Source organism: Talpa occidentalis, unplaced genomic scaffold (genome assembly GCF_014898055.3).
Source record: "Talpa occidentalis isolate TD23 unplaced genomic scaffold, MPIMG_talOcc4v2.1 talOcc4.11, whole genome shotgun sequence".
In the NCBI taxonomy this organism is placed as follows: domain Eukaryota; kingdom Metazoa; phylum Chordata; class Mammalia; order Eulipotyphla; family Talpidae; genus Talpa; species Talpa occidentalis.
Genome location: NW_023601104.1, coordinates 86732641 through 86758375, shown reverse-complemented (window position 1 = coordinate 86758375; position 25735 = coordinate 86732641). Strand labels below are relative to the sequence as shown.

The window sequence follows — 25735 nt, the reverse complement described above, 5'->3', positions numbered from 1 at the left end:
ATACTCTAATACTTAAGTGTATACAATAATGAAAACCAATTTTTTTCAAGAATCAAACCTCATTTTTGCTACCTTTAAGTATTTAAGAATTTTGTTTCTTTCTGTATCTTCAACAAATTTTCATAGTACTTCTTTAGTTAATCAAAGTTTCACAATTTTTTAGTAATCAAAGATTATCCCTTTAAATACCAAATCTAGTTTTACTAACTTTCCATAACATATACAGGGCCTCCCTGGTGGGCTAGGGGTTAAGTCTCAACCCTATCACCTCTACAGTCTGAGTTCAATCCCTGGCCAGGGAGCTAACCCACATTTGCCATAGCAGACCTCTCCAGTCTTGCCTACTGCTTCCCTTAGCAGCGTATTTCAGTAAATCTGCCTGTTCTGCTCTCTATCTCTGATGAATCCTCTCACCCCCTGCTCCTCTGGACTACACCCCAATCCTTCTACACAAAAAGAAAAACAACTAAAAAAATAATAATAAAGAGCTCCCAGTTACCCTTCATTTAAAAAAATAACATACAACATAAATTCATCTTTTCTTGATTAAAGCAGTAAGACACATAACAGGCAATTCTTGAGTAAAAAAGTCTGACTTTCCATATGTCCAATCGACATATGGAGAAAGAAATAGCAATGCCTGATGCTTCCAGACGTATTCTCAACCTTCCACACTCCTTAAAATTCCCCTCCTTCAAGGATTAACAATCCTTTTCTGTACAGCCATTTCTATTACTCATCTTCCCTAAGGACTTCTACAGGATGGGGGGGGGGGGACCCCAGAGGGCATTGTTCAGAAGTGGGCAAAGGGAAAGAAAAGTTATGCATATAAATAAAATTTAATTCTACTGTTTTGAAAATAAGTATCTATACAAACTTTGTTTTCTCCTCTGATAACTAAAGTTCAAATTAGTGGAATGTTTTGTTTCCACTTTCTTAATTGTTAAAATGCTCTATTATTTAAGTATCAACTGTTCAAATACTGTTGTGGCAACAATAATCATACTAATATAGAAACCAAGAATACTGAATTGTTATTTTGCTTAGAAAACAGAACTCTTCCCTCATGTTTATAGTACTCTTTTCCCCAACGCAGTAATTTGCCCATACAGAAAGATCTATTCCCCAACATCATTTCTAGGTAACCCAGAAGTGTATGTTTTATCCAGGAACTGGATGTTTGGTGCAGCTAGGCGAATGCTAGAGAATTTTTTGCCCACCATACTGCCAGGATTCAATAGATATAATCACATTTCATAGATCAAAAAACAGACTCAGTGGGAATAAGCTTTGAGGAAACAGAGCAGTCTATAATGGCAAAAAAAAAAAAAAAAAAAGTAGAAAATAAGGCCCAAGTGTTTATATATAACTAGAGTATATTTAGAATAGCAGTTCCCAATTGGGGGTAGTTTTCCTCCAGCAAGGCTATCTGGCAATGTTTGGAGACATGTTGACTGTAAAAACAAAGGGATGTCACTGGCATAACTGGCCTCTGTCAGTTATGTTGCTAACATCCTACTGTGAACACAACAGCCCTCTCTAAAGAATTAACGTGTCCAAAGTGTGAACAGTGCCAAGGCTGGGAAATCCAATCAAGAGGCAGACAAATGAACTTCAGATTATCTCCAACTGAGGGGATGCTTTTGCTTTTTTTGTTTTATTTAGAATAGCGGTCATCTTTCACATGTTCCACAGCACTTGTTGTTTGAACCGGGTTGTTCTGACAATCTAGAAATCACATTAATTTTATTACTCACTTTAAAAAGGATTTCTAGACTATCTTTCCAGTCTAGTCACCCACCAACCCCAAACACAATTTATATTCAAACACAGTTACAGAAAACCCAAGTTATATTTTGTTTATCTTTTCTCTCTCTCATAGCTCATACATTCAAGTAGGTTCCTAGTGTTTCAAGAACTGGGTTGAATTTTTTTATCACTTACTATTTAGTTAAGTTTCAACTTTCCTGTACTCTCACTACTCTTCTTAATTCATAATCTAATTCATCATTGTACCCTTCACTGCATCCAAGCCACATGGAGATTTTTGAGAAAAGTTTGTGAAAAGGCCTAGAAAGGGGGAAGAGAAGGCTAGAGCTAATAAAAAGTTCTTTATAAATCATAAAAAAACAAAATTTTGTATGAACAATGTCTAAGTCTGTGGTGCCTGATATGGTAGCCACTAATCACATGATCTAAATTGAAAATTAATAGTAATTAAGTTAAAACTCAATTTTTCAATTCCACTAACTACATTCCAAGTGCTTAACAGCCACACATGGCGAGTGGCTCCCACATTGGAGAACACAAATACAGCACACTTCCATCACTACCTAATGCTCTACTGGATAGTGTTGGCTGTTAAACTAGGGCACATTCTGGAAATTCTAAGATCCTGAGAAATTCAGTGGCAAGAATTAAAATAACAAATTCATTTTAGTTTAACCATATTTTTAAGCTCAAAAAAGAGTTTCATTTTAAAAAGTTATCTATTGCTAGAACACATAAAACAAGGTAACAATTTTTTTCTTTCCCATCTTCGGGTGTGGGATCTGTTGGTGGCTCCCCCACTGCTGCACTGTTACTCTCTGAGCCTGTATTACTATCACTGGTCTCTGCCACTGCCATGCTGCCCACGCCTCCTGCTTGCTCTCCTTGTCCTCGGGAAGAGGTGCCTTCTTCACCATTTTGTTGGCTTCCCATCGTTTCTTCAAGATGTATCTTCCTCTGTCCCCAGTGGCACGTTCTCATCTTCTTTCTTTTCTTCAATCTTAATTAGCTCCGTGCTCTTCCTCAGGATCCATGTTGCCCTGACTGTGCTCAGTGTGCGCTGCTGCCTCTCTCTCCCTTTCCTCCTGCCTTTTGCAAGCTATTCTGCCTGTGCAATTTCAGCTGCAATTTTCTTCACATCCCCTTCTACTTTCAAACCACACCTTTTCAGTTCATTGTTAAATGTATTTGTGCTTTCCAGGAATTTCCTTCTTTTCCTGGAGTTCTTCTATTTTATGTTCAGCTTCCAGTTTCTGCTAGTGAACCCTTCAGGACTGGCCCTTTCATCAACTGACCGGGACATCTGGCACCACATCTGAGAAAATGGTTTCTCTGGGATGGGCAGTGCCTATATGCTTCACTGAAGAGTCTTCATCATAATCATCTGGATCTTCAGCAGGCTGAGTGCTCAGGGAAAGAACTTCTTTCTGCATTTGAGACTATCTCTGTTGACTCTTCTGCTAAAGCAGTTTCTACATGTCTTTTTGCATTTATGTATGCAAGGTATGTGGGGAAAAAAGGACAGCCCTTCATAGATACATTGTACTTTTCTTCTCTGCTTTCTATTTGTTTAAATATTGTTGCTTTTCTTCATCAGTAAGATCTTGCCACACACCACCAATAATATTGCTCATCTCCCACAACTTTGTTAGGGTTGAAAGCCTTTACTTGGTCTAGACCTTTCTGATGCACCTCATGTAGGGTATTAATAACTTATTTGGTGACTTTGGGCGTTTGGGTATTATAATACCAGCAAATGTTATGGCCGGCTACTAGTGCCCAGGTTCCATACCAGCCTGTAGCTGCGGTCCAGATGATTGTATGGATTGTACCCCACAAACCCTAGTGTGCTAGGCATTTGTGTTGCAGGAGCTGGGGTGCGAGATCGAGAATAAGATGGTCTTTTTTACATTCTGGAAGAATTTAACTTCTTAGTTTCTTAGGAAACAAATCTGAGACACCACAAGCAGAAAAAGGAACAATTTTATTTTTAAATATAGTAACAACTCAAATTAGAAGAGTCTGTCTCATTTAAAAAAAAGCGTCTGTGTGCATAGGTATATATATATATACACACACATACCAAAATACATACATATCTACACACACACACACACCCCAAACTGTTTTGGTCAGTAAGATTCTGGTGCCACATTTGTTATTAACCAATTCAATTAAATCACACATGCCAGGGAATATGGTCAAAACAGGAGATTCAAAGCTGGTAAGTCACAATTTTTATCATTAAAAACTAACCATTAACAAAAAAACAGTGCATGACCTATAAAACATGTACATGTATGTACACATGCACTGGCTCTCTCCTCACAGGTGGAGCTATTTGATCTCAAAGGCAGCGCATTCTCTTTGGCAAGAACACCTTTATTCCACTGAGTACAGTGGGAAAAATCAATTCCCCGGCTTAGTGAAAAGCTAGAGTAAATAACCTGGGATGATCATGAGGTTGACCTACTATAATTGTTAAGTCTTTGGAACTGATTTTCTAAAAATGTGCCTTCTAAATAAGGTCACAGAACAACAAGGGCAACCATTATAAGAACAAAACATTAATTATAAAATATTCACTCCAAGTAACACCAAGGAATCAAAATAAGCATCTCTCCTTCTTTTCATATCCCTTAGATATTTTATGCTGTTTGAGCAGTTTACATTGCTGTTCTTCTAACTCATCGCAGAGTTGGCATTCTTTCCCTTGTATTTTTAGATACCCACTCTTCACTATCAGATTTCTGTCAAGGTAAATATACATTTCCTCATCTCTTAACATTTATATACATATACATATTTTTTTCCTTCTTCACATGGGAAGATTATTACTGAGAACTACAGAAGTTGCCTACAGATGCCTCTATGTTCTAGGATGTTTCATCAACCACAATAAAGGTGAGATTTGCTTCATTTAAAATAATGAGATGCCAAAAACTGAAATTCCATGCCATCCAGCTATCCACTTTGGGTTATTTACCCAAAAAATACCAAAACACTAATACATGTGTACCCTAGGTCTACTGCAGCATTATTTGCAATAGCCAAGAGCTTGTAACCATCTAAGTGTGACCATCAAGGATGTCTAAAAGATGTGGTATATATACACACAATGGAATACAATCCAGGTATAAAAAAGATAAAATCCTGCCTTTTGCAACAACATGGATGGATCTAGAGGGAATAGGCCTTGTGAAGTTAGATGGAGAAATGGCATAGGGTTTCACTCATGTGCTATTTTTGTAGCTAGCTCTAAAGAAGCACAATTACCCAATTGCTAAGCTAGTAGTTATAACATTTTTTGACCTCAAGATCCTTTTTATCACTTTCAAAAATTATCAAGGACCTTAAAGAGTTTTATGAAATTACAACTAAGATTTTTAAAATGTTTACCAAATTGTTTAAAAATAACAATATATCTGTTACACATTAACATAGCTAAGTAGCTGAGAAAGGAAAAACTATTTTAAGGTTTCTTAAAAGTGAGCTGCAATATTGAATACAAAATCATACACCAATCAACTTTTTATACTAAGATTTAAATCTATCTTTCATTTTGAAGGAATTCTGCAACATTATATATTCATTTGCAAAAAAATGAGTTCAGTGATTTGAGTAGTAACACATTTCATTATAGAATATCAAATAACTGCATTTCTTAGTATCAACACTAATCCCATCTTGACCCTAACAATGCATTGCATCAAAATGGCAAGATACATAAGCACTTCTGCTACATATGGAACAACTATCTCAAGGAAAATAACTTGTATACTTGAGCTGTGAGCTGAATTGGCTGGTAAACTTTTTCATGTAACACATCTGATTCTTAAATCAGATGTGGGTATTTAGCCAATTTCACTGACCCCCCTGAAGGAATCTCGAGAAACCCCAGAAGTTCATGGACCATACTCCAAGAATCATTTCATGAGTCATTACAACACCAGAACACAAAAGCTAAACTAAATACATAAACGTTTCTGCTTAAATCCAAGGACATATCAGAAAGAGACCACCAGTTCCCATAATATATTACAAACCTAACATCTGGCCCACAAAAAGAATCATTCAAGAATGTAAACTTCTTTTATTGATAACTTATTCAATCTCCACAACACCCTACAAAGTCTCGGTGCATTAAGACCATAAAAAGAGGAAAAGGGAAAAAAAAAAAAAACACCTTACCAGTTTGTCAAGTAATTAGACTATAAAATGTAGACTTTAACTGTCCATTAATAATAGCTAATGCCATTGCCAGGCACTATGCTAAGCATTTTATATGGTTATTACATTTAATCCTCAAAACAACCCTGTAAGTACAACCAATTCTCATCCCACATATAAGGAAACAAAAATATAGTTTGCCTAAGGTAAGAGAAAGAATATGTGGTAGAGCAGGAATTTAAACCTAGCAACTTTCACTTATTATACTGCCTCCTCCAACAAAATCAAACATTTATCCTATGGAAAAATTAAGGATCCGTCTCTGGCTGAAGAGTATTTTTTTTTTTAAAGGAAGGTATGAATATTAAACTTTTTTAAAAAGGAAAACTCACAGTTTTCAGTTCCATCAGAACTTGTTCATCGACTCCATCATCCAGAAAGATGTCTCTCACATCATTAATAACATCTTCAATCACAGATCTATATAATTTTGGCTTTAAAGGAAAAAGGAAAAACTGTTGAAAAAGAACGCTTTCCACACATTAACAGTATAACATATTTCCTCAAATTCAAAACACAATAATCATTTTCCAACCATCTAAAACTTATGTTAGAAGACACATTTTTAGAGACAGGGACAGCCTAATAAATATCATTTGACTTAAACTGGATTATTTGATGACTGCCTATTTTATTAAGTTTTAAGACTATGTAATGCAATTCATACACAAAGATCCTTTTGCAGATAAGGCTCATACAATTTCCAGTTATGATTTCCTATGTCATTGTAGTAAAACACCTGTGATCCAATAATAGCTTTATGGGTTGCTATATCTGGTTCCTATCATTCCTTGCTTCGTTTGAGTATCTTAAGACTCCACAGAACTTTGTGTCTGGCAGTCATTTGCTTGGTAGTAAACTGCAACTTGATGATGCTATGGAAAATAATGGTGAACAGCCAAGATTTTTTTTCTGAAGAGTATTTTTTTGGGTTACTATTATTTTTGGCCAAGGGGGGGCGACTTCCAGAAAGATAATGTAAGAAAAAATGTGAAAGCACTTTAAAAGGTATGAAGTATTTTTAAAAAAACCAAAAAGTGGGCCTCCCTGGTGGCGCAAGAGGTTAAGATGCAACCTATGAAAGCTGTCTGCAGCCTCTGCAGCACAAGTTAGATCCCCCTCCCGCCAGGAAGCAACCCACACAGCGCAGCAGACCTCTCCTGACTCGCCCACTGCTCCCCTTAGCAGTGTATCTCGGTCAATCTGTCTGTTCCATAACCAGCTCTGCCTCTGATGAATACTCTCACCCCCCACACCTCTGGCCTGCACCCCAGCTCTTGTATGCATAAATAAATAGATCTTAAAAAAAAAAAAGGCAGGAGACAGAACAATTTGCTCAGCCCATACCCTATTTTTTAACATGTCAGAGAAAAGAGGTTTAATGTCAGGGTGATAAAATTAGAATTGCACGGGTTATAAATCCTAGCCATCATGAGTGTTAAAGTTAACAGCTTTTTTCTTTTAATACTTTGTTATTATTGTGTTTTATAATTTGCTTAAGGTAAAAGTTACTGGTTATCCAATAAAATCAGGGGCTTACTCTCATTAGCAAACCTCACACAAAAAGTCTCAGGAACATCTCTATCGGCAGCAACATTGTTATCACAGGGGAATGCTCTTTAAGAAAATGTGTTCTTGGCCCCTCAAAAACAGAAATGAATGTTCCTGTACAACTTACCTCTATTTAAAACCGTTCCTTTTCATTACTACCAGAAAAATAATTCAGATCGGGGGTTCCACTAACTTGCTTTCATTTTGGCAAACTGCCTTTCTGAACATTATTCATGTGCAAAAATGTGTGTCTTTACAGTGTCTCCTTATTTTAACCTTCGAATTCTGACTAGGTATCATCTTATTTAGAGTGATTTAACTACTGACTTGCCATAATGCACTTAGAAAATTTTTTAGCCAATAATGACTCCTTACAACAATGCAAAAAGGCAGCCTAATATTAAACTGGTAGTATACTGAAAACATAAATTGGTTTTTTTATAGCAACTAGCTGTTGTTTTGGTGCTTCAGCCAGTCAGTCACCCCTAAAAATCTTCTCGGACATCCAAGAACATCTATAGGTACAACTGTGCTTTCTCCTGGGCCTCCACATTTAATGATTCCAGCCTGCACATTTTAACATTTTTCTTTTGTGTTTAACCAACAGCTCGGCCATTTAATGGATTCACAAGTAGTGCAGTTGAAGAAAATTATTCTTTATGAACTATATATGCAAAGAATTCAGCAGAACTGTTCTTAAAGTTCTCCAAATACTGGCTTTAAAAATATGTGGATACATGGACACTTTGACGTATCAATTTCCAAATCACTGTATACAAAATAATTTAAGTCTGTCCTGCTTTTCAAAAAGCAGACACTGCAGACTTAAAAACAGGTATAAAATTAGAGGACCATTAGCAGTAGCATTATCAAATGATAGAAGGTTCCTTTCAAGGCTCGTGGTGTAATACTGAAAAACTGCTGCATTAATTTCTATACTGGATCTCATAGTAACATACAATGCAATTTAAAAAAAAAAAAACCGGCTTAGAATTTTAATTTTTTTAGTCCAGTTTGCACTAAACCGCCTGACTCTCCTTACTCACAATTCTCCTTACCCGTAACTACTATGGACATCAGGCCCTGTGCTGAAGCGTTAAGCACTCGTCTATTTCTTTGAAAAGCTTCATTATTGCCAACATATCAGAGAAAAACATAAAAGAAACACCAGGAGCTGTAGCTCCAACATTCCCCGAATACCGAACGAAAACACTATCGAAGCCAAGCCCTCTGCAGCCACCGACGAAGACAGCCGCGTTTAAATCCCCGACAACACGGCAAGCAGCACCTTCTAGCACAAAAAGCCTCAGACCCAAGTGCTAGAGCTCGAGCTCTTTCAACACAGGAAGGGGCAGCGACTGTTCCCCTACCCCACCCCACCCCACCCCAGCCCAGCCCACCCCCCGAACAAAGATGGCAAATCCCAGCCGCCGCATCAAAACAAAAACTCGGGACCCCGCAGGCAGCCCCCTCGGGGCGCGCCCCGGGCGCGGGCAGGACCCGGAGCCCCACGGGCTCGCGCCGGCCTCTCGCCTCGGGAGCAGCACCTCCCCGCCCGCGCGGCCGCGCTCACTATTTAAAGCCGGATCTGGTGTTTAAATGGAGAGGCGGTGACGTAGGCCTGAAAAGCACCTTCCCATCCTGGCAGAGTCTATATTAGAGAGCGGCAATGGCTCTATATAAACAGGGCAGCCAAAGGGAGGAGGCCCACACGGCGCGGGGCGCAAAGGCAGGCTGGGCGGCCGCAGCCATGATGGCTCCGCGGGCCGGGCCGGGCCGAGCCGGGCCGGGGCCGGGCGAAAGCGTGTTTTATTGTCACGATCAAAACCAGAGCGTGGGGTGGACTCGTGAGCACACTGCGGTGGAGACGGAAACGGTTATTTATGTGACTGCTTTTTGCAAACCTACGTGAGCGCCAGTGACCAAAAAGGGGCAAACGGGGGGCAAAGGAGGCAAACGGCAAAGACGAAAGCGGGGGCGCTGCGGCCACCGACGGCCTTGGGGGGGCAGGTCCTGGTGCTTTTGCTCGTCGAGGACACGATGGGGGTTTGCTTCCCCTTCGCCATTTTACCGATTCGGAAGGAGCCGAGAAGTGCTTTTCAACCTTCGTCCTGGTTTTTTTTTTTTTTTTTTTTAACACATAAAATGGCCCCAGTGAAGGTTCCCTAAGCACAACCGCCAGAGCGCCCCGAGTCAGCCCGAGGGGCCCGAGCCTGCCGCTACGCCACGCGCACCCCCGAGGGAACTGGGGGTGCGCCCCAATTCCCCAGACGCGGTTTCTGGGTCGCGGCGGCTCGGGGAGCCCTTCCTGAGCCGGCGCGGCCGGGCCCGTTTCGGGGGGACGCGGCGGTCCCCGCCCGCCCGGCCCGGGCGCCCCGGCCCAACCGCCTCCGCGGCCCGGACCGCCCCGCGGCGGCCCCAAGCCCCGCCGGCGCCCCCGCCCCGCCCGTCGCGGCCGCGAGCCCTCGGCGCCCCCCCGCGCCCGCCGCCCCGGCCTGTCCGCCCGAGGCGGGAAGCGGCGGCGTCGGCGGCCGCGCGGGCGGCTGAGGAGAGTCGAGGCCGGGAGGCGCCGCCGTCCCCGCCCCCGCCCGGGCCGGCCGTTGCTGCCGCCGGAACGAAGCCCCCGCCGGCCACGAGCCACGTCCTTACCACGGTGTTTGTGTTTGCCGAGTTCGCCATTTCCACACACAACACAAACAAGAGGGGGGCCACCCCGAGAAAACAGGGTCCAAACCAAAAAAAAAGAAAAAGAAAAGCCAAAACGCCCGGGGGGTGCCCCAGCCCCCGCGAAACGGGGGGAAAACGGGGAAACAAAATCGGAGCGTGAGGGGCCGGCGGGCGGCGGGGCGCGGCGCGGCGAGGCGGCGAGGAGGCGGGGGCCGTCCTCCCGCGGCGCGACACCTCGAGAATCGCCCTTCAAAAAAAAAGCCACGACCCTTCGGGGGTCCGGGGGGCGTTGCCCGCTCCCCACCCCGCGCCAAGGAGGGAAACCACCACCGGACGCCGCTCCCCGCGCCGCCGCTGCCGCCACCGGCTGCAGCTCCAGCCGTCCGGTCCGCCCGCTTCTCCCCTTTATATAGTGAGCCAACGAGCTGCGCGAGCCGCCGCCGCCGCCGCTGCCGCCGAGAGACAGGGCGGAGGGGGAGGGAGGGGCGGAAAGGGCGGGGCAGCAGTGGGCGGGGCTGAGCGCGAGACACCGCGAGAGCCGCGTGCGGAGGCCACCGCTGGCCGCGTCGTCACGCGCCGTCGAGAGAGCCGGGCGGGCGGAGCCGAGGGGTGGGAAGGGAGAAGTGGGACCGCCGCCGGCCCAAGTCTCGCGCGATCACGTAATTGGCAGCCAGGCGGAAGTCTCCCGTCCGTCCTTTGGAACGGGGAGCTGGCGAAGCCTGGCTGGGAAAGGCGTGCGTTCTGGTGGCCCTGGAGCCCCGAGTTCGCTGGGGTTGCATTCCTGTCAGGGTTTCCGCGGTCCCGCGCTGGAGGAGCTAGGAAAGGTGGAAGGGACGGCGGCAGCTGCCTCGTTAGGAATGGCCGCTGACGGGTGGTCACGTGACCGAGCTTCCGGCCCCTCGCGCGCTGGGACTCAGACCCGATTTTTAAATGCGGAGTCATCTCGGAGCGGGAGCTGAGGACAGGCGGGGAGCCCCGGGGCTTTCGCGCCACTCGCGGAGGGTGGGCCTAGCAAGCCCTGCGGCGTCCTGGGCGCCTTCTTGAAGGAGATGAACGCTAACTTGGGTCCATTGTTAACACATTGCAAAATTAATAACAGCCTGAAACCCACTGAGGTGTTTCCTCCGCCAGTGCAGCTGTTGAAGTCTTTGAACTAAACTTCCCTGGCAACCCAAGTACTGGAAATGAGTTTTTTGATGGAAACACACACACACAGCCACACTGCATTGTGACGGTGCGGTAGCATTTTCTGGTTTTGAAATAACGTGGCTGCACTCGCTCAGCAAGTAACGACATCTCAAACACCCACTCTACACCCACCCTACACCCACCCTACACCCTCCACCTCGTTGACCGCTCCCTGGGCGAGCAAGCGGGGTGAAGATGTCCATGTTCCGAGGTGCAATTTCTGAACTTCACTTTATGTCAATCTTTCACGCCCAACAGAGAATGCATCTCATTTTCTTATCCCTAGGAATGTCCAGAGACCCGGTTTGCATGAGTGAGGGAGTTTGCATGAGTGAGGGAGTTTATTCCCAAAAGGCAAAGCAAAGCAGAATGTCCAAGTTGTGTGCGGCTGCAGTCAGATTTAAAGGACATCAGACTTGATACCAGAGGGCGGAAAGATGCGACCCGCCTGGACCTGGAGGAAGAGAGCCGAGGCTGTGAACACACAAACTGGGAAGCTGTGGATAATTTTTGCGGGTTGAAGATGTCCATGTTCCCAAGTGCCAGTCAAATTCTGCCTAATAACCTCGAGTTTTAACACCATCTGATCCGCTATTTCCTCACAGCACACGCTTGTTTCTCAGCTCTTAGCCTAGTGTGTGGGGACATTTTAGAGAAAACAACATTCCCGGGGAATCACAGTGTTCTTGGTATATGAAATTATGATTCCTTTAACATTTGTAACTCATTTAATGTTCCTTGATCATGAGCTGGAAAAAGTTAAATTAAAAGATATTCCTGTTAAGTTTCATTGCTTATTGCCTTAAGAAGATTTCTTGTTATCTCCTTATATACACGCCCAACTATTTGTACATGCACTCTTTGGCCTTATACCCTATTTTCCTCCTTACTGTATTCTTAACTAATTGATCGAGTGTTTTGTCATCAACTAGGTTTGAAATCACTGCAGACGGGACCTAGGAAAGAATCAGTGAAATTTACCCTCCACAGAATTATTCCTAAAGGGATTAATAAAATGTTTGTTTTGATTGCGTCTTACCTAATACTGAAATAGTGTTACTAGGTTGAAAAGGCAGGAAATTCAGCCTGGCCTCCTTAAAACTTGGAAACTCCCTGGAGGTTCTGAGTTCGCCTGCCTCTCTCTTTACAAACCCTAAATTGCAACATTGCTTGAGGGCTGGATTAATATTTACCCAGTTACCTGTAGTATTGGGCACTCTGGAGGACACAAAAGTAAAGAGGAAAGCTGTTCTATCTCAAGTATACCCTAGTGAAAAATCACAACATTGATTTAAGACACTGAAAGCACTAATGAATACACAAAAAATCACACTATTTCAATGTTTCACCTACTTTTTAGATCTTCACGCAAAAAAAAAATTGATTTCCGTGTGCAATAATATTTAATGCAATATGTAAGAAGAAATTGTGGACAACACAAAGTACTTCTACACATGTGCAATTTTTTTATTTTTTTTTAAATTTCTCTTCCTCTCTTCTAAGTTATAGGTTGAAATTGCTGGTCCATGTCTTACAGTAATTTTCTGTACACCAAAATATAGAAACAGTTAGTGCTGACTCAGCAAAAATAACACTGTGTTTGGAGCATTTGTTGTGGAATCAGGCTTAAAACTCTACCATTACTTTACGTGAGATCTTCATCACTAACTAAATTTCTCTGTGTTGTTAAGATATAATATAGCCACCACCTATGACTGTTGGGAAGATCAAAGGTACTAGAAAGTACTATGATTAAGTATTTGATGAATGTTTTTATTATTAATGATAAATATGTAACAGCTACATTGACAACACCAAATCAGGGGAAAGGTCTTTTTAACTCACTTTGTACAATACTACATTAAATTTTAATAATGCTATCAATGGTTGAGGATTAATTTATCCACAAGAAATTTGACCAAATTTGATACTCCAAGTGGTACATATACAATATAGTTATTACATAGAAGTATAATAATTATGTGCTGTCATGAGATAGGACTCCTTAAACTAACACTGATGTTTCCGTTGGAATTTATCAAGTTGCTTAGTCACAGATGTGCCCAGTTATATACAGCAAAGTTACATACGCTGCCCATCGACTCAGTAATGCCAATTCTAGGACAATGTCAGACACTCTGGGTAGAATCCTTCCTTGCCTCTCTCCAGCTTCTGGTGGCAGCCAGCAATCATTTGGCTTGTACTTGTATCATTCCAATTTCTGCCTCCATCTTTACATGATACTCTCTCTCTGTCTTTAGATTGATTCCCCTCTGTGCATGTCTGTCTATAAACATTTCCCTTTTACGTAAGCATCCTATTTACTTGATTGAAGATGTACCTTAATGACCTCATTTTAACTTGATTTCCTCTGAAAAAGGCCCTATTTCCAAATAAGATCACTTTCTGACTTACTAGGGATTAACTAGGATTTCAAACTATTGTTTTGGTAGGCTACAATTCAACCCACTAATCTTATCAGTGTATGGTTAAGAGGGGCAGAGTGGAAGGTAGAAAGGGAGAAGACTGCCCAGTAAACTATGGTGGAGGATTATGGGGGTTTTGGAGGTGGGTATGGTATGATAACACATCTATTGAGGTATGAGCCTGTACCCCTTAATTATATAAAATGTTGTAAACCAATGTTACCACAACAACCAAAAAAAATGTTACAAAGAAATAAGAAGATGGTCAGTATTCTTAAGAAGTAATGTTAGGGCCTCCCCAGTGGCGCAGCGGTTGAGCGCTGGGTTGCGAAGCTGCCCACAGCCTCTGCAGCACCGGTTCGATCCCCGGCCGCTGGGCGAGGGTCCCACATGGCGTGCAGATCTCTCCTGCCGCCCGCTGCTCCCCTCAGCAGTGTACTTTGTCTGTCTGCCTGTTCTGCTCCCTGCTCTGGCTCTGGTGAATTCTCTCACCCTCCCACACTTCTGACTGTACCCAATGCTTAAATAAATAAATAAACAAACAAATAAATAAATAAATCTTTAAAAAAAAAAAGTAATGTTATAGTGTTACAAATTTAATTAATATTAAACATTTTTAATTACATGTGTTTCCTCCTCTGATTCTTATATCTCAACTATATATGCCTTATCTTGAATTACAAGTTGAACAGCTGTGATTTGGGGCAGGTCAAAATGGTAAAAATGAAGGTGCTCGCTCAGACGTTTTAATAAAAATATTCTAATGACCAGATGCTCTTTGATTTATCTGTCAACTTTATCTTCTTACTCACATGCCATCAACTTGATAGACTTCTGATGTGACAGAGAATTCCGTAAAGACAGCTTTCTGATAAAATATATCATGGCAGGTAAATCAAATCTGCTAGTGAATCTACAAATTATACCTTAGAGAATTAGTACTGAAACTAGACTAATTGGGCCAATTTCAGTTTCCAAAACAGCAGGATTTGGAGAGGAAGATAGACAGCTAGGTGCCAAAATCTTCAAAGAATTAGTAGAGAGTTGGCGGTCATCAGGCTAGCAATATTTGAGGTTGTAGTCTCTGATCTCATGAACTTCAAAGCATCTAAGTTTTGAAGAGAAAGCAGAAGGATTTATGAAAGTATTGGAAGCAAGGAAGATACTGGTCTTATAGCTCATCTTCAAGCCCAGAGACATAGTATAATAAAAACACACATCCTTTTGAGAGGACTGAAGAGAAGCGGAAGCAGTGCCTTAGGGCGTTAAAGGTTTCAGTCAGGGAACCGGGGTTGCACATTTCCAGAAGTTAAGGGAATATTCAGAGAGGATGTCACAGATAAAGACTGATGGCAGGGCATGAGCTTCAGAGGACACAGAAAAGCTTTAGGGAGTTGAGATCATATTCATTAGTGAATTGGGGTAGAAGGGTAAAAAGGTTTTGGACTTCTAGTAGCACATGAGGCGTGTTGAGATTGTGATCCTGAGGGTCAATTAAAAGAAGATGAGGAATTAGTTTAAGTAAGGAAGAGTGGGGGCCTCCCTGGTGATGTAAGGTTGTCTCAGTGCTAACATGCTATTGTTATAGGACAGGGAGAGGGGCAGCCCAAACCCCGCAAACCTGCCTATTCTAAATGGGTTCTGCCATCCGCCGCATCAGCACAAAACATATAAGACTTTAATGGAAAGGAACTTTAATAAAACTAGGAAACAATACAGGTAAGGCAAAGAGTCTAGTTTCTAAATGAAGCACCCAAAGTTACCCATCCCCTCGTGGGTAAAACTCCATCCATATGGGGTCGGCCCAGAGCAAGGCCCCAAAGCCTGCCACAAGTCTAAAACATCTTCCAGTGGGGACCCACAGAAAAGGGTCACAAACAACCGGACAAGCCCGGAAGGAAAAGAGCAAAATCAACATCCAGATAAAAACTGCCATTGTCACCTCCCCACGGGTCTCACCCACATCTGTGTCACCCAGTCCACAACCCAAAAGACAAGCGCAGTTTCTTCACATGTCTCTAGGCTCCATGTGCCTCCTCCAGGTCTCCTTGCCCCATCCTGCTTCCTTCCTCAGTCTCTTCTTGCAGCTTCTCCTCTTCCTGCTCAGCTCCACCCTTCCTTGGGTGGGGCAGGGAACCTCCCCCTTTCCTGGAGACCACCCTGTTACAATCCCCCCTTTTAATTTTATTCCACCATATCTATGGTGGCACAATTTTTTGGTCGTGGACTGGGTGACACAGATGTGGGTGAGACCTGTGGGGAGGTGACAATGGCAGCTTTTATCTTGATGTTGATTTTGCTCTTTTCCTTCCGGGCTTGTCTGGTTGTTTGTGACCCATTTCTGTGGGTCCCCACTGGAAGATGCTTTAGACTTGTGGCAGGCTTTGGGGCCTTGTTCTGGGCCAATCCCATATGGATGGACTTTTACCCACGAGGGGACGGGTAACTTTAGGTGCTTCATTTAGAAACTAGACTCTTTGCCTTACCTGTATTGTTTCCTAGTTTTATTAAAGTTCCTTCCCATTAAAGTCTCCTATGTTTTGTGTTGATGCGGCGAATGGCAGAACCCATTTAGAATAGGCAGGTTTGTGGGGCTTGGGCTACCCCTCTCCCTGTCCTATAACACTATGACTGCTGTGGGCTGAGTTCAATCCCCAGCCAGGGAGTTAGCCCACATATGGAGCAGCAGATATCTCCTGTTTTACCCGCTGCTCCCCTTAGCAGTGTATTTCAGTAGATCTGCCTGTCATGTTCCCCACTCTATCTCTGGTGAATCCTCCCACCACCACCACCTCTCAGCCTACCCTGCACCTCTGGACTATACCCAGTTCTTGTATGCATAATTAATAAATAATTAAAAAAATATATTTGGGGAGCCAGAATTCCCACACCCATTTGGGGATCTGGCAGCTAAAAGAATAAAACAAAGACGTCTTCTGAAATGCCATCTCTTAGATGGTTTGGGGTGATGAGCTACCAGAAAGAGCTGTAGTCTCACCAGAATTTCTGTTAACTAACATTATTTAATGTCTCTGGACTTTGGTTTATTTGTCAATGAAATGAATTAAATGGGGATAATAATGGTACTTAGTGGATAATTATAAAGATGAAATATGTAATAGATGAATTAATAGTTCCTATTCTTCACCCCTCCCTATGAACACACCTTTTGCCTTTGCCTTTGCAGTGCAATAAATAGGTGGAGCCTATTTTCCCACCTCTTCCAACTGGGTCTGGCCATCTGACTTGATTTGGCCAATAGAAGTCACCATTTCTAGTGTTAGGCTTCAAGAAGTCTTATCTATTTCCATTCTTGTTCCTTTGCTGCTGCCTCTCCACGAAAATGACATATCCAAGCCAGTCTGTTGGTCCCAAGAGAAGGAATCATAGACATGTAGAGCACATCTGTCCTAATTAAATTGCCCCAGCAAGCCCACCAGGGCTTCTAGTCAACATCTAGACAATGAGTGAGACTGGGCTAGGTCAGCCAATGCCTATAATAATAAAGATGTGTGAGCTATAACAATAAACTTCTATTGTTATAATTTACTGGGGCTTGAGGTGGTTTATTACACAGAATAGATAACTGATATTAAATGTAAGGTACCAGCACAGTATGGGGCACCCGGAGTCACTCACTAATAGTGTCCCAGTTACTACACCTATGAAGCAAATTATTCCAAAATGTATTTGTCTGAAACAAGCATTTATTATGCTCATGGACTATGTGGATCACATGTTCTGTGACTTCTCTGCTAGAAGACTCAGTCTGACAGCTGGGATCATCTAGATCTCTGTGCATGTATGTGGTGGTTGATTCTGGCAGTCATCTGAGTTCCTTACAGCTGGGCTGTCATCTTTAACACCTGCATGTGTCTCTCCACATGGCCTGGACTCCCTCCAGACGTGATAGCTGAACTCCACAGGTGAGTGTTCTGAAAGAAAACCTCACAGACGCTGTGTCCTTTCGTGAGTTAGCCTTAGCAGCCATAGAGCCCCATTCCACTGTTCTCTATAAGTTGGAGCAGACATAAGCCACCCAGAACAAAGAAGTAGGGAAATCAACTCCAGCATTTGATGGTGGTTGGAAAGTTCTGGAAGAATATGCAGGACTGGTAAAGTTTCTGTTCATTGCATTTGTTTTGAGAAAATACAGCTTGCCATTTTTCTTATTTCCACTCTTACCATCAGTTACACATTAGTCTTCCTACTTTACTTACATGATGGTGTTCCCCATACTTGGTTTATTCCAGTGCTTCTTGTCTGCCCCACATTGTCTTTTGAAGTGTTACCCTATTATTTCAAGAGCAAGCTCAAAACACAACTCTTCTCTAAATCTTTCCCCTGATTGTAATAATCCATTTAACTTCATCCCAGGTTTTCTAAAATCTTTTCAAAACCATTTATTTGGTGCTTGTCTTTTGTACCTTGCATTATACATTATCATCTTTTATTTAATTCTTTTTAAGGCAAGAATGACAATATAGTTTTGAGATAACTGGTGACTAAAACCAAGTATTTTGCTAATCTTAAGAATTCTTTAAATGTTTGTTATAGCTGATGTGGATGATGATAATATCAGAGGATAGGGAAAATATTATTTTGATGAGACTTTATAAGTGCTTATAAAATATTTCTTGTTGCAACTGCACTGCAGAACATTTCTGCATGTGCTGGTTTACAATCCGCATATCACCTTTTCCTAAAGTTTCAATATTAAGGATGCGCTTTTTCCTCCATAGGTCCTTCATAGGTCTTCCTTGCTTCCTTAGTTTTCCATTTATTCATCCATCCACTCTTTACCACTGGAATAACTTTATACAGTGTTTCCTACAGACTAACTTCCATTCCTGCCTTTTATCCATATTGTTACTGAAATGAAATATTAAACATTCAACTCCTACTCCAGTATTTCCTTACAAATAGATTTGTGTTTTTTGTAAATTCTAAGCTTCAGATGTTATGTTAATCTTATCTACATCTGAAGAATAGACCTCCATAAGCTCATAGTGTGGGTACCAACTGTGAAACTGAAGAATCCACTCTCTACACAAAAGAACGTTTCTGAGAAGGTAGAGGTAGGTTCCAGTGCTTGCTTGATCTCCTTGCACTATTCTCTGTGCTCTGATGTGAGGCTTTGTCAGCCCAGAAAGCAGGGTACCCTTTTGTAATTCAAACTTGACATTCAAAAATGTCAAGTGTGTTGCCCTGGGGCCTGGGCAAGTGTGCATTTGCTATCAAAACCGTCTTCTGAACAGGGTATCACTGGAGGAACTGGCCCATGTTTCACTTACCTTGATCCTTTAAACCTCCTAGAGTGGGCGCTTCAAATGTGACTACTATATTGATTAGACAGAGGACTTTGCTGTTCATTGCTATCACCTGGAGCTGAGTTGACCCACTCAGGATCTCCTGTAGATGGCAGAGCAGTACCCAGATTAGAGTGTACACCTGAGTCAGACAAGTTCCATCCCCCATCAGCTTTATGAATCTTGAACAAGTTAATAGATTTCTTTGTGCCTTAGATTTTTTTTTAACCTGTAAAATAAGGACAGTAATGACAGGGGCTAGGGAGGGGGTGGAGATCGGGCTGGTATAGCAGGACATCTGCACACACGTATTGTTTATGGCCTGCCTGCTCTGAGTTGATTTTCCAGCCCAAGGACACGTCTGGGGGAGTGTGGGAGCCAAGGCTATCTGAAGACCAGCCTCAGCACAGTGGGATGGGCTTGACGCCAGGTGTCCAGGAGGGTGATAAGGAGCTCTGTGGGCTACACATCGCAATCTCCTGGCAGCAGTGAAGGCCTGCTTGCTGCTGAACTGTCTTTATTCAACTCACTATAAAAAAGGCAGCTGGAAATGAAATGTTAAGGTGGTTTCTTTAGGGTGTTAACCCCCGTCTTCCAGATTGCCGGCTGTCTGATTAAAGCTCACTTTAAAGATTCAAATCCTGTCTCTGTTGACATTTGGCGGTGACAGGTGGCCCGAATTCCGGTCTTCCGGTTACAGTAATGTTATCTATTTAATAGTTGCTGTGAGGATTAAATGAAGTAGCACATATAAAGCCAGCACATTGCAGAGTGCTGGCCACTGATGGATAATGTAGAGGGAAGCGTGTTGGGCTAACAAGGGAATGTATGGGTTAAATGAAATTCATTTGAAAAAGTTTTGAAGTGGAGAATATGTATTTTGTGTTTTATGTCTAGTTAGAGACATGAAATGTATTAAGAGAAGAGACTAGGTACAAGAGGGTCAACAAATTATGATGAAAAGGAGAAGGAGGTAAAGAAGGTGAAAGGGAAGGACTCTTCACAAAAGCTGGCATTTTTGTGAAAAAAGGTCATAGATCTCGAGTAGAAATCAGGGCCATTCATTCTTTTATTAATGCCCTCTTATTAATAATGACCTTTTATTAATGACCTTTTATGAGTGACCTCTGTGGGTAGGTGTCATGATGTTTTGCTCTTTTTCCTTGGTTATGCCATTTCTGTCTTATATTATGTTGGAGAAATCACATAGACTTTATTGTTAGCTTTTCCCAAACTGAGCAGTGGACTGATATTTTGGCTATTTTGAATTGAAAGAATTCAAAATTAAAAATCTCAGGAGAATAAATTGGTGGGCAACTCATTTGGTATTTTGGTAGCAAAATTAATAGCAACTTTTTATTTTAAAACAATGGGTTTAGATAGGCTACTTGAAGACATTGAATAGCTATGACCAGGTACAGCATTTGTTTTTACTTTTCCATTTTTTAATTAATTAAATGATACAAAATATCCCTCATTCTATAAATAACCAAGAACCCAGCTGGTCCTTTTGCTGCTAACCCTCTCCTCCACCCTTCTTTCTCTCCCCTTGCCCCAGCCCAGGGACAATCTTGGGAGGGTGCTGAGTGGGAGCTGAGACAGACAGCAATAGCCCTTGGGGTTGAGGGAGAGATTAAGAGGGGTAGACTATTAAAGATCCTTTTTATTCAGGTTCAGCATTTCTAAATCGCTAATTCTTCCTCCTTTTCCCACGAATCAGTCTAGTCACCAAGTACTTGTATCCTTGCTATTGTACTGAGCTTTTTTGTTTTTTTCCTGCAGTTCCATTCCTTATTAAAAGTGTTGTAACAGAGCAAAGGGGGATAAACACGTATTGCCCAGTGAATCAGGAGAATTAACATTCTTGCAGCATTCTTGAGAGCAACAACCTGCCTTGCAAAAAGAAAGAAAAGCAACTGAGACTTTCCAGACTGCAGTGGCTCAGATGTGAAAGGGAGAATTGATTTTAAGATAACAAGAAAGTTATACTAAAACACAAGAGTGAATTTCATTCATAGTCAATTGCATTTTGAGTTATACTTGCTCATTCATATTTTTTTGGTGTGCTTTTGCTACATAACAAGAAAGTTATTTCTCCTGGTTAATTTTTGCTTCCTAATGAGGATAAACTCAACAAATAGAAAATAGAGAACCAGCAGATGAGATGTGAAATAAGGGTTCGTTTAAAAAGAGACCAATCACTTTAGCCTCAGATTTGTCCCTTTCTCTGCCACTGCTACCAGATTAGTGTAGGATTTGTGGACTTATGGCCATTAATGAGAAAGAAGAGAAGGGATGAGAAGAACAGAAGGGAAAAAATATTATGGACCCTGAAATTCACTCTCAACAAGTGAATAGATTTTATTTAGTTCTTGTCTTGGTCTAGATTAGCAGTGTTGAGGGAAGAAAGTACACATATTTTGACTATAGCTCCTTTCAAAATTTTTGTTTTTTCAATGATTTATTTTTTTGGTAAACGAACTGGGGAGTAGACCAGAGGTTCAGGGGGTGAGAGAATTCACCAGAGGCAGAGTGGGGATCTAACTGAGAGTTAACCCCTAGGCCATCAGGGAGGCCCAACAGATAAATTTTTGAAAGATGGGCCTCCCTGGTGGCCTAGGAGTTAAATTTCAGTGCTATCATTCCTATGGCCTGAGTTCGATCCAGGGTCAGGAAGCTAACCACATATGGCGTAGCAGACCTCTTCTTTCTCGCCCACTGCTCCCCTTAGCAATATATTTTAGTAGATCCAACTTTTCTGTTCCCCACTCTGTCTCTGGTGAGTCCTCTCACTCCCTGCACCTCTGGCCCACTCTCCAGTTCTACAAAATAAATAAATGAATATTAAAAAAAAAATTTCCCTGCAATGTTTGAGATGTCAAGAGAAAAAAGGTAGGGTTTATGTAAGTCATTCGTGGAGATTTAAAGTGGAATTCTCTTTGGTTTAGAAAGATACTTCAGTGGGCCCATGGCAGGATGCCATGGAGTGGAATTAAAATTGTGTCACATAATAAAGTATAGTGGAATCCCATTATACTTCTATTCAACTTTTTTTGTCTGCCACTCTGCGTGGTTGGTCCATGAGGTAAGTAAAGAATGCTGTCAAGCCTGAAAATCTGCATTCACAACAATTAACTCAAGGGATAATTGTGTGACTCATTTAATAACTTCCCCATATTGACCATGAACTGGTACACTTTGTTGAAGTGGTTGAGAATTTTCGTGACAATGACTTGGTTAGCATCCTCTGTGAAGAAACTGAAAAAACTGAGGGTAATAGAGTGACTTTCATTAAAAAAGACATATCTTACACTTTATGAAATGGGGAATTTAAGTGGTTTTCAAGAGGATTGACTTTAGAATTTAATCCTAAGATTTTAGAATTTTCAGTTTTCTCTTAGCAGTCAGAAAGAGCAGTTTGAAAATTTGAAGAGTTGGCTCCATTAGCTGCAAAAGAAAGGTAATCCATAAAGATTCCTTCCTTGGGGTGTGAGCAATGGTCTTTAGGAACAGTCTGATACTCAGTTTTAAGCTCTTTCCTGTTTTGTAAATCCTCACCATTGACTGCTGTACCTACAGCCTTGATTATTTCATGCCTTGCAGAACGGAGAGAGGGGGCTGCCTTCATTAACGAGATAATACATCTGAAATACTTAGTACAAGAGGTTGCATCAGAGCATAAGCACTACATAAATGTTAACTGATATTATGTTGGGAATACAGAAAACTGCCCAGCATGGCGATTAAAAGAGGAAATGGTTGGAGATGATCAAGAAGCTGGGGGAAATTTGGAATCAGAGCTGACAAATGAGACTAAGGACATTTAAATTCTCATCTTCACTTCCTCTCACCCTCAATTTCTCTTCCCTCAAATGCAGAGGAACATCAGGGCACATGCTTGGATTCAGTTACACGCGTAGTTACTGTGCATAGATATTAAAGGTAAAGGAGGGGCCTTAGAAAGTTAAAATCGTGTAACAATGTGGAACCTAGACAATTAGCTTTTAAAACTTACTCAAAAAGGGCCTCCCCAATGGCGCAGTGGTTGAGCGCTGGGTTGCGAAGCTGCCCATAGCCTCTGCTGCGCCGGTTCGATCCCCAGCCACCTGGCGAGGGTCCCACATAGTGCAGACCTCTCCTGCCGCCCGATGCTCCCCTCAGCAGTGTACTTCATTGGTCTGCCTGTTCTCTGTCTCTGGTGAATTCTCTCACCCTCCCGCGCTTCTGACTGTGTCCAGTGCTTGTATAAATAAATAAATAAATTAAAAAAAAAAAAAAAAAAACTTACTGAAAAAGACTCTGGGCAGTAGGTGTGGAAGAATAGTGGGAAGGAGAAGAGTTTCCTTCCAAATCCCTAGCTTAAGAAAATTGTGTGCTTTTATTTGGCTATTAACACTTTTTTTATCCACCTGATATCAGTTACTAACATTAGTTAATCTTATACTGACGAGGTTGCAAAATTCTACACGCTCTGTTCAGGACAGAATTTCTCAATGACAAGGGTTACTGAACTGGTCTGCATTCTACCCTTGTAAATATCTGTATTTTGCAATAAGTTGTCTGAGCAAAACACAAATTTGTTTCTGTCTTGCATTGTTTACTTCCCAAAACCTTAAATTATTTTCTTTCTATAATCTTTCCCCTACTCCAAAATACCTAACCCAGGCACTTCATAGGTTGTGTCTTAACACCTTGCACAACCAAGGAGGCCCAGGTATGTTTCTTTATTACGTGTTCTTTTATATTTCTCACTAACATATGTTACTACTGTCAAGACAACCTTAAGGATTGTATCATTTGTTTTCTCATAGAATTGGGCACAAAATAGGAATGCAACACATATATCTTGAATTAACTAAATTATGTAGGTGATACACCTAACTAGGATAGTGGGTCACTTATTAGCTTTTCAGTTTATGAAAACTGTGTTAATTGGGTGATGGGCCTTTTTTTTTTTTTTAAAGATTTATTTAATTATACAAGCACTGGGTACAGTCAGAAGTATGGGAGGGTGAGAGAATTCACCAGAGCCAGAGCAGAGAGCAGAACAGGCAGACCAACGAAATACACAGCTGAGGGGAGCAGCGGGCGGCAGGAGAAGTCTGCGCGCCATGTGGGACCCTTGCCGGTGGCCGGGGATCAAAACGGCACTGCAGAGGCTGAGGGCAGCTTCACAACCCAGCGCTCAACCACTGCGCCACCAAGGAGGCCCCTCATGGGCCTTTTTAATAATACTATTTTTCCTTATGCCTGACTGCATTAAGTTTTGCATAGTGATGAACTTTGCTTAAACATTTTTATTAATTGCTCATATTCGTAGCTCACAAAATGGTTTTACAAATGGTAATCAGCAGAACAATAAAAACAAAACCTCAGTTCTTCTATAGTTAGCCAGTGTGTAGACTTTATTACATAGGCACGTATTTTTTTTTTTTTAACACAGACTGGTTTTACATAAAATTAATCACAATAGTAAAAAAAGTGACATCAAATGAGGGTGGATGATGACAGAAAATACAAGCCTTGGATCAGCTGAATCATTCCTTGGATCTGGCGTCCATCTATCCCTAAGAATTAAAATTCTCTATAGACATTTTAAAAGTGGAGGGTGAGGAGTGGTTGTTCTTCATCATTCCCTGACTACAACAGTTTCTGTTTAATTTCTTGAATATAGCAAAGTTTTCTCCAGATTCTTTTGGCAGGAGGACACAAAAATTAATTAAATGTTGACTTAGGGTCACCATTCAATATTCTTCCATTCTCCCACTGCCTTTCTTCCAAACCCTCAAACCATTTGGTCCAACAGGTTACTAATAGGATTTAACTGCCTATCTGTTTTCCCACAACGGGTCCCTTTGGATAGCATATGGGGTCGCTGATCCTGAAGCACGAGTCCAGACAAAGGTGCTTAAGGCTCCAGTCACAGTGTGACTTTAAAAATGTTCACAACCAGTTTGGAGGGTTTGATCCGAAGCAGAGCATGGGACTGAACAGGAAGAGGTTCTGGAATTCTTTGCTCTGTCTGGTTGGAACTGATCCATTTCATTTGACCAACTCTAACTACAACCAGAAAAGAAACTAAAATTACACTAACGTATACCACAAAGGAGATGCTATTTTGTAGTTTGTACATGTTTAATTTTTTTTTTTTAATTCATTTCATGCTGCTAAGACACAGTGAGGATAGGGAAGTCCAGCCCTTTCTTGCATCTCATTTTGCCATAACTGACAAACAGTTCCAGCATGTTTACTGAGTGTTTCCCCCTCACCCACTCAATTTCTGCAGTCCTTTGTATGAAAGGACACATCTATAAATCAGTGATCATCCTAATATGGCCTCAGTACCAGGGAGGGTTAGACCTACTTCTGCTTCAAGTAGCATTCAAATCCTAACATTCCTTTTGGGGACTCACAGCCACTGTTTAGCTGTGCGATGCTGGAGAACATTCCTGAGCACTGGTTATACTAAACTTTACTGTTCTTTTTAGCTTCCATTTTAATCTATGCTTGAAAGCAACTACAAAAAAGAGGATTGCTGAGTTTTTCTGTGTTACTGTTGTCTGGAAGATGATAAAGGGTAGAGATGATACCAGA

The 25735-nt window shown here is 41.9% G+C and overlaps 1 protein-coding gene and 1 pseudogene across 2 annotated transcripts in view; both read right to left on the bottom strand.

Moving 5' to 3' along the window:
- Nucleotides 1-11354, bottom strand: part of GTF2A1 (general transcription factor IIA subunit 1) — a 39815-nt gene extending 28461 nt beyond the window's left edge. Inside the window, exons 1-2 of one of the 2 annotated variants that reach the window (XM_037503758.2) lie at nt 11330-11354; nt 6333-6434 (exon numbers count right to left, since the gene is read on the bottom strand). In XM_037503758.2, the coding sequence (XP_037359655.1) occupies nt 6333-6347 (15 nt within the window). In that variant the 5' untranslated portion in view covers nt 6348-6434; nt 11330-11354. Of the gene's footprint in view, nt 1-6332; nt 6435-10200; nt 10649-11329 lie in introns of those variants that run through there. The other variant, XM_037503756.2, reaches the window with a different exon arrangement.
- LOC119239310 (SWI/SNF-related matrix-associated actin-dependent regulator of chromatin subfamily E member 1-like) lies at nt 19-3682 on the bottom strand (annotated as a pseudogene).
- Nucleotides 11355-25735: the final 14381 nt, after the last annotated feature.